The 9320-nt window shown below is 24.1% G+C and overlaps 1 protein-coding gene across 1 annotated transcript; it reads left to right on the top strand.

Annotated features, from left to right (window-relative positions):
- The first annotated feature begins 7339 nt into the window (after positions 1-7339).
- Positions 7340-8369, top strand: LOC126901231 (ubiquitin carboxyl-terminal hydrolase 47-like). The gene is made up of 3 exons (XM_050677587.1): positions 7340-7511; positions 7570-7697; positions 8033-8369. Exons 1-3 carry the CDS (start codon positions 7365-7367, stop codon positions 8034-8036), a joined length of 279 nt encoding a protein of 92 aa, XP_050533544.1. The 5' UTR covers positions 7340-7364; the 3' UTR covers positions 8037-8369.
- Positions 8370-9320: the final 951 nt, after the last annotated feature.

Genomic DNA, 9320 nt, shown 5'->3' with positions numbered 1-9320 from the left:
GAACATTGAAGTTTTATAGATTGTAAGTAATACAATTTATTATAAAATAACAAATATTTTTTCAGTCTCTTACCTTTTATATACAATTTTTCCAAATACACAAATAATGTTCAACAGCAAATTAAATCATTCACATCATTGAGATATATTATTAAAAACATATACTTTAAAAAACCCAAAATTTATTAATATAGTATACCAAAACTTAAAGTTATAAAAACCTAAAAATGCATTATTTGATCATATTAATAAATGATCAAATTTAGTTTGATATTAATTAGATTGAGTAGTGAATATTTAGGTATACGAAATATTATGGGATGCTTTTAAATTGTTTAAGGTCAAAACACGAAAGTTAAATTAGATATAGATAAACTAACATACGAGTTATAACAGATATACATAAATTATTATGTATATAAGTTAAAAAATTCCTCTTCAATGGCAAATAGATTTTAAGACATTTCGCCGCCACCGAATAACAAATTATTTCTATAATGCCACAAATTATTTAAATTTAATTTGTGCTTAAAACGCCACAAATATAAAAATTCAAAATGGTTTTATTCTATTTACTTATGTTATGAACAGTTTTTTTTTAATAACCCGGGTTACAACTCTTTAATCCTCCATTGTTAATGACTATATCTTTTACAACGGATGATTAAGGATTGTTAATTATTTTAATTCTACAAAACAAACCTCCACTGGCAATATACTTATTGCCATACTATTGTGCTTTAATAATTAATTTTTTGTTCAGCAGGTATAATAAAAATAACAATTGATCACTTATGGAATTTATTTATTAATAATACTTCAATTTTATTAACATAAATAAAAATGTTTTATCATTTACTAAAAATTAAATTTACCTAATATTTTACTCAATCAACTAATAAACTTCTAAGTCAGGTTTTGAATTATCGCTTTGGTTATTAACTGTAATGCCTGTGATACGAACGGTTTTTAGAAGAACAAATAGATAAGTACTAAAAATCTAAATAGTTACCTATTACTATTCTACCTTGAAATATTGCATTATTTTATTTTAATCAAGATACTAGTGAGTATTCTTATAAAGTACGTCTCAAAATATACGAATAATTACAAGAATAGATTAAACTCATCAATATGTTGTATTGTGATTATTATGTTGAATTACGAGTGCTTATTAATATTGTCCTTTAAGGTGGATTTATAGCAAAAAGTTATATCATTATTAAAAAATAGTTCTATCATTCATAAATATTAAGTCATTCACGAAAATATTAAAAATTATATACGTAATAAAATTTTAAAAGCTATTTCAATCCTGTAAAACACAGAATACATAAGTATAATTAAATTAACTCACAAGTGTTTTAGAGCTGTAAAAGATCGTGTGAACATTTATTGTATCCTGTGAAGTACCAAAATTATTTATTATATTATTTAAACAATCCATAGAGAATTAGAAAATTGAAAAAAGTTTTTATAATATCTAAGGGCAATTAATTGTTTTAATATTTCTGAAATAAAAACTTACTAAAAGTTAGGCCGTACTAAGTTTTATGATTTTTAAAGAGATTATAATTAATTTAATATATTCTAAAAACGAGTTCAGGACACGTATTATTAAATCACAATAATAAGTGGATGGATAATTTATTTTTAAATATTTAAACAAATCATAAAAAAATTAAAGACGTAAGTTTAATTGAATTAAAAAAAATATTATAAATAAATTATTAATTTATTATATTAATAGATACAAAATTATAAATAATAAAAGAAAATGTATCAAAATGATTGAAAGTTGTTAAGAGTAATCGCTAGTTTTGATTTGTTTAATAATATAAATAAACAATTCAATAACAATTTAATAATCAAATTTTTTATTTATGAAAATAAATAATTAACTATTTTCTCCGCTTGAAAAAATAACTGATTCTTTTCCGCATAATTAATAAATGACATAACAGCATTCAAGTTTCTACCTGAAAATATATTTTTTGTAGTAGAGATAAATTTTTCAGCAGCACCCAAACTATAATACTCAACAGTTTCAACCTCTGATTCGTTGTGAACTGTTTTACTTTCTTTAGAGGGAAGTTCTTTGCCGTTTAATTTAATTTCATTTATAGCGTTACACTCTAAATTGCAACATAAGTCGTTTAAATATGATTTGAGGAGTTCAACAACAACATCATGGTTACCATTAATTGAATTTTTTATCTTACATACATAATCATCATCTTTTAAACGAAAGAACTTCACAAACTCATCAAGTATCTCAAACCATTTATTAATAAATTCTATCTTAATAGATTCATTTTGTTGTTTTTTTACGTATAATAAATGTTTCCATGTTAGCCTTAACATAATGACTTTAAAAAAGCTAAAAACTGAATCGTAGTATATTTTAATATCTATCAAATTATTGTCCTTCCAATTGAGATTATGTGCGTTTTCGTATTTTTCTTGTAAATTCTGCAGTGTACCTTTATCCTTTTCTCCCCAATTAACTTGTACGTTGTATTCATCCATTAAATAAAATGTTTTGTGCACGTTGTGTCCTATACTTTTAACAAGAATATTGTTTTTGCTAAACATCTTGCAGTGCATGAACGATAAATCAGTATTCATCAAAATAAAACTGTCCATGAATTCTATAATTCTAATCATAAATTTACGTAAGCCAATCAACGGCAAATTTTCTAATTGTTTAAATTTCTTTTCATCCATAAGGAATATATTATTATTTTTGTTACATTTCATTGCTAAAGCCTCGGATTCCAATTCATTCATGACATAGTCATGAGTATTTTTAAGATAAGTATTTTCATTCTCAATTGAGTATCGCATTTTATTTAAATATTTTAATTTATTTACGTGGTGACTAACAATGCTTAAATAAATGTTTAATAACCACAATGAACCTATTTCAATACCTTTGAAACCAAATAACGTATTCAACATTTTATGCAAAACTCCAAGATATGTTGATATCGGATAAAATGCATTAATTAATTTAAAACTCGGATGATATATTTATATTTTAGCTATTTTCATATAGTTTAAAGCATTTAATAAATAAGAACATTTTAAAAGCTGAATATTTTCGACAGACTTTATTTGGTTATACTTGTATCCTGTGTTTAGTGAATCACTACGGTACACTTGTAATAAAAGTAACACTACAACTACTTTAATTACACAATTTGATTTATTACTTTTAATCAACATCTTAATGAAACAAAAGAGAACAGATTTTTTAAACTAAATCATAAGATTGTCTAATAAAATATGTTAAGTATTGAAAACTACAGCATTATAGGATTACATATTTAAAAAATGTTATTCATTATTTATAATGTTTTAATATAAACTTTAAAATTTATTTCCATTTTCTTTAAAAAATGTGTTTGATATTTATTATATGAACAACTGTTTAAAAAATATATGANTATTTATTATATGAACAACTGTTTAAAAAATATATGAGCGTACAAACAGTGTAATATATATATTAAATCACTCTTATGACAAAAATAATTATTCGGAGTATATCGAGATATAGAAGGATTTAGGTAAAAAAATTTCTTGTAAATATGCATTTTATCAATTATTTAACCCGTTTCTTTAATCATATACAATTTTCCGTTATATTAAAAAATTCGTCTAGTAAAAAGTTCTTATATTAACAACTGTTTGAAAATTTTCATTCAATTATAAATTTGAATTGTATAAAATAAAATTCCATACAGTTGAATCCAAAAATAAAGAAGGAATTAGCACACCAGAAACTAATTATGTAAATTGACATTCATTCTTAAAACTTATAAACTCAAGTTTATTTTACTATTTACTGTTAGGCATTTATCTAAGTAACATAAAATTTTGAATTGGCGTATATATATATAAATATATATATTTTTTTTTTTTTTTAATTTATATTACTTAGTTTACATTCCTAATAATAAAAAAACATATCACAATTTTTATTATTTAATTATATAATTAACACCTTCTCAGCATCTTATCAAAGCTAAAAGTTCCAATTCAAAAGTTGAAAAAAAAAAGTTATGCATGTTAAATTCAGATGAAACCCAAAATCATATTTTAAGAAATTATCTATAAAGTAACATGGTAATAAAAAATTTTTAATGGCGGCTTTCACCATGAAGACTTGTTGAGAGGTCAATTTTAAATATAATATTACACATGTTTTAAATTAATATTAACATAATAGCGCCCAAATTTCTGGAACATTATCAAATTTCAAGTTAAAAATAGTCTACTTCTTATTTCAATTTTTAAATCCTCCTGTATAGCGATAAATAGTCCAATTTTAATGAAGTTTGTCGGATAAAAAGAACTTAAAAAAAAACTATATAGATCTTTAATTATGTACAAAAATTATGGCAATATATATTTTAATATAAAATCGACATATTTAACACAAAAATAGCATAATTTTGAATACGATAGCCAATTTAATCTCCAATACAAGCCCAGAGGTAAAAAAAAATTATATTTATAAAAAAAAATATATCAAATGAAAGGTAAAGACATAAAATATCTATGAAAGAAATATTTGAGAGCAATGTTTTCAAATAGGTACGATTTGTGATCTTTTGACATATCGTTGAAAAAAATCCGTTCAGTGAGTATCGAAAATAAATGGTATCAGGCACAAAAAAAAAAAAGAAATAGTAAAATTAGTATCTTTTCAGCTTCGAAGCTAAAATGATATAGAAATGTCAAAATTTACTGATTTTAAATGTAATATTTTTAGTGGATCTCTCCATTTATGGAAAATGCAGGAAATTTTCTAAATTTTTGAAGATAATGTCTTTAACTCGACATCTTTTAGCTATCGTTCTATATAATCGATCCAGTGAGAATTAAGACTAAGAATTCAGATTAAGAATTAATTGATGCAAACAAATAAATAAATAAACGAATAGTAAAATGAATACTTTCTCAGCTTACATTATAAGCTATAAAAAGTTCAATTAAGTAAATGTAGAAATTTTCATTGCTAAAATGATATAGAAATGTCAAATGTAAAATGTAAAATAAAAGTTTCAGTGTAATAAGTTAATTTCGAAAGTTCTATACAAATATTAAATGAAAGGGTCAAAACTAAAAAATTATTCGTTATTAGTATACATTTATTATAATATAATAATAATATATTTTTTGAAGTTTATTATAAAAATCATTCTCACTTAGTTTAAAAAAAAATTTACTGGTTATATAAAAAATTGAAATCCTTGGTGATAGTTCAGTAAATAAATGAATTAATTGAGTACAAATAATTACATTAACAGTCCAATTTCGTAAAGCATAATTATTTCGTTTTACTATATTGTGCGTTCTTATAAAACTTAAGAAATTGTATTCTTACGAAAAAAATCTTTACCCCTAAGTATAATCATAGTAAGTATAAAAAACATTTATTTTTTTTAATTAAGTCCATTTTTTATAAAAATATAAAACATTATCTAAGGAAATATATTTAATAAAAGATTAGATCTTGTNGGAAATATATTTAATAAAAGATTAGATCTTGTCTTTATTAAAAGTATAATGGGTTTAAAAATTGTTCACAATACATTAAATAAAAGTAAAGCATTATTCGGGTTACTAAAAGGATCATGGACTCGTGTAAAAAAATTATCTTCGAAAAAATGTAAGTAATTAAAATTAAAACTAAAAGTTTGTAGCTTAATTCTTTAACGAACTTTAGCAACTAATAAAAAGAGCAGTGTATGGACATTTAGCAAAAATCAATTACAGCAAACATATAAAAAGTGTTTCTGTTGTATCTGCATCAAACCTGATGCAAAACAATCAGACCACGAAAAAAGCCCTAAAATTATTAGTAATAATAAACACGAAATTGAGAAAACGATGAAAGAAGAGATAGTAAATTTGACGATTCCATCAAATCTTGATGAGCTTAAAGCACGTATATTATGGTTTTTAATATTATTATAATTACATTACCCATTTAAAGTTGAATAAACAATACAATAGCTGTATTTTGATAATAACATAATTGCGTTTCTCTAAAGAGAGTTAAATAACTTAATCACCAATATAAGACTTTAACATCAATAATTTTTAAACTTATTAATCCACATTTTGAATGTTTTCTAATAAAGTTAATTATAATAATAAAATTAGATATATTCTTGGTCTACGGTATTCAACACTTTAAAATCTACCCAAAGTGTAGAAAAAGTTGTGGAAACTCCTCCGCAAAAGAACCAAGAACCAAAGAAACCACTGTTTAGTCTACCACCAAAAACTGAAGCTAAAAATGTTTCGCCAGGTAATAACAGTTTAACTTTTAAAATATGTATTTGGTAAAGAAAAATGTTCAATTATAGCCAATACTTTATAAATTATTTTTCAGTGTGCCGTGGTATTAAAAACCAAGGGGCAACTTGTTATTTAAATTCTTTCATCCAAGTCTTGTTCCATACGCCGGAGTTTCGTAACGAGTTGTTGGAACTGACATTCCCTAATGATTCCGGTGACGACAATTGGTTTAACGTAGCTTATCAACTTCAAAGGCTTTTTGTAGAACTACTTGGACCTGACAAATCGGCGGTCAAGACTAATGGCTTAACAAAAAGTCTTGATTGGACTCAGGAGGACACAGATATCCAGCAAGACGTCCAAGAGTTTGGTCGTTATTTTTTGGGCATCTTGGACGAGAAGTTGAAACTTTCATCGTCCGCTAACATGATTAGTCATTTATTCAGTGGCAAGTATAATGTATTTACTATAAAAATGAACATTACTGTTTTTTTAGACTTGATTAGTATTTTATTAGTTCATTGTGTTTACTATTCATTATCATGTGTCAGGCATTCAGGTCGAATACCTTACTTGTACTATGTGCAATATAAGTAAAGAACAGTATTCCATATTTTTTGATATTTCTCTGCTTATTCGCTCTATTGATGGAAAGACATCATATGACTCGCTGGTAAATATATATGAACCGTTTTATATTCATATGTTTAATGTAGAAAAAGCAAAATTAAAGTTAAATTAATAAATTTGTTTTTTATATAAATATACTTGACTAATAGGAATATGCAATAAAACAATATTTAAGACCTGAAATATTAGACGAACATTTTTGTGACATTTGTGGAAAAAAAAGCAAATTTCTAAAGGGGCAACAATTTAAAGAGCTCCCATATATTTTATGTTTTCATCTAGGTAGGATTAATTATAACATAAACAGTCTAAAACCCGAAAAAATAAATGACAAGTACGTAATGTTTATATAAACGTAAAAAAAACATTGTTATGAATGAAATTTTTTTGTCAGAGTATCTTTTCCATTTTTCATTTCAATGGATGTGGATGGCTATAATTCCATATTTGAATTATACGGAGTGATCATTCATAAAGGAGAAGCCACTTTTGGGCACTATTACTCATACATAAAAGATTTCAAGTCGGGACAATGGTTTGAATGTAATGATGATATTATTACTCTCGTAGGTATTTACATTTTTTGGAAAATAGCACAATTATAAGACTATAACTATTACACAGATACCACCACATAAAATTGAAAGTACTTTTAGCGGAAAATCAAGCGCATATATGATAATGTATCGACTTTTTGATAGAAACAGAAATCGAGAAGCTTACACAATCGATGAACTCCCAGCGCATTTAAAGTAACAATATTTTACTTATGCATCCATTTAATCATATCCGTGTAGTTTGTCATAAAAAAACAGAGTTCAACAATTCCACAATATAATGAATAATAAAAAATTTATTCTATAGAATAATACCTTTTTCAAATATAACATTTATATGAGAACATAAATATCCTAATCTTGCGTATAATTTGAATAAACTTAATGAATTGATAGAGCCTAAACAATTAGAGAAATTTAAACAACCATAGGCTACATTAATACACCAGGAAATCATTAAAACTTTTTAAAAAAATATGGAAATGTTAATTGTAATAATACAATTTATGTATAATATTAAATTTTATTAGATGATACTAAGAAAACAAAAAAAACTTTAGATACTCTATTCGTGAATAAATTGAATGTTGATGGTCCTGAATAAGTCGCATATTATAATGTAATTTGTGTTCCTTATTAGTTATTTGTTGAATTACTTTGAGAAGAGCTAATGCTTGAGTCGTATAAATTGGACATACGATCCGTAATGTTTACTTACATTTATATTCTAAACTAAAACTAAGAATAAAAGTTAAATACACATTTATAAAATAATAATTAAAACTACAATACAATATACTATGTCATTTTATAAAAACTTTTATATTATACTTTTGTATGTTAATAAAATATTTATATTTAACTAATTATTTGTAGTTTATGTTTTACTCAGGTTAATTTTATCAATGAATCAAATGTGGATTAACAAACTACTACAATGTAGTATGCTAAAAAATTATAACACAGTTAATGTCATTACAATTAATAAATAAAATTTAAAACCGATTGGTTTTAAAATTTCTCGATTTTTGAGTAATTAAGTTATACTTTGCTAACATTTTTTACACTAATTTAAAAAAAAAACCCGAAAAAAATTAAACACATGTTTAGAATTTATATTTGCTGCCTTATCTTTTCGTCAACTGAAAAATAAATATCCAATTTAAACAATATTCTTAAAAGGCATATTAATTCTATTAATTACAAAAATAATTATGTTTACACATGTAGACTGAAAGAGTAATTACTTTTTCAACTATCACGAAAAAAAAAAGAGGTAGTATTAAAATAATTACACTGTATAAACACGTCTATTTTAGCTTCGATTCTTAGTTGAGAAACTATTGGTTTTACTTTGCTATGTTTTATATTTCTTGTGTCACTATACACGATTGGTTTCACTTGTGCTCGACAGACTTTGCTTGGAAATAAATCAAAAGAACTCAAAACGTTTCTTGTTGATGCTATCAGCAGTATAATTTAAAAATAATCCCCGTAATAAATGTAAATTTCTCAAAAAATTACAATTGCTATAATCAGTCGAAAAATGAAAAAAAAACTATCCACAATCCCGATTTCTATACGTTGAATCCAAAAAATTTCGGTAAATATTAAGTGGTATTTCGCATAGCAATAGATCATCAATACATTTAAAACTAATTTAAATTATTCTTCATTTAATTTATTAAGGATTCCAGAATCAAAACGATTGAGTTACTAAAATTTCAAAAAAAGTTGTTAAGAAATGTTGTTTTCATTATTATTTCAGAAAACATATTTTATTAGGAAATTTTATTCCCTTATTTAAAGTATGATATA

Source organism: Daktulosphaira vitifoliae, unplaced genomic scaffold (assembly GCF_025091365.1).
Source record: "Daktulosphaira vitifoliae isolate Bord-2020 unplaced genomic scaffold, ASM2509136v1 Scaffold_3, whole genome shotgun sequence".
Taxonomy (NCBI): domain Eukaryota; kingdom Metazoa; phylum Arthropoda; class Insecta; order Hemiptera; family Phylloxeridae; genus Daktulosphaira; species Daktulosphaira vitifoliae.
Note: the sequence above shows the minus strand (reverse complement) of the source record. Positions and strands in the feature narration are given on the sequence as shown.

Coding starts and splice junctions, on each gene's coding strand:
- LOC126901231 (XM_050677587.1), top strand. CDS start 7,365: ATGGATGTGGATGGCTATAATTCCATATTTGAATTATACGGAGTGATC. Junction 7,512..7,569: donor ATGATGATATTATTACTCTC/GTAGGTATTTAC, acceptor ACTATTACACAG/ATACCACCACATAAAATTGA.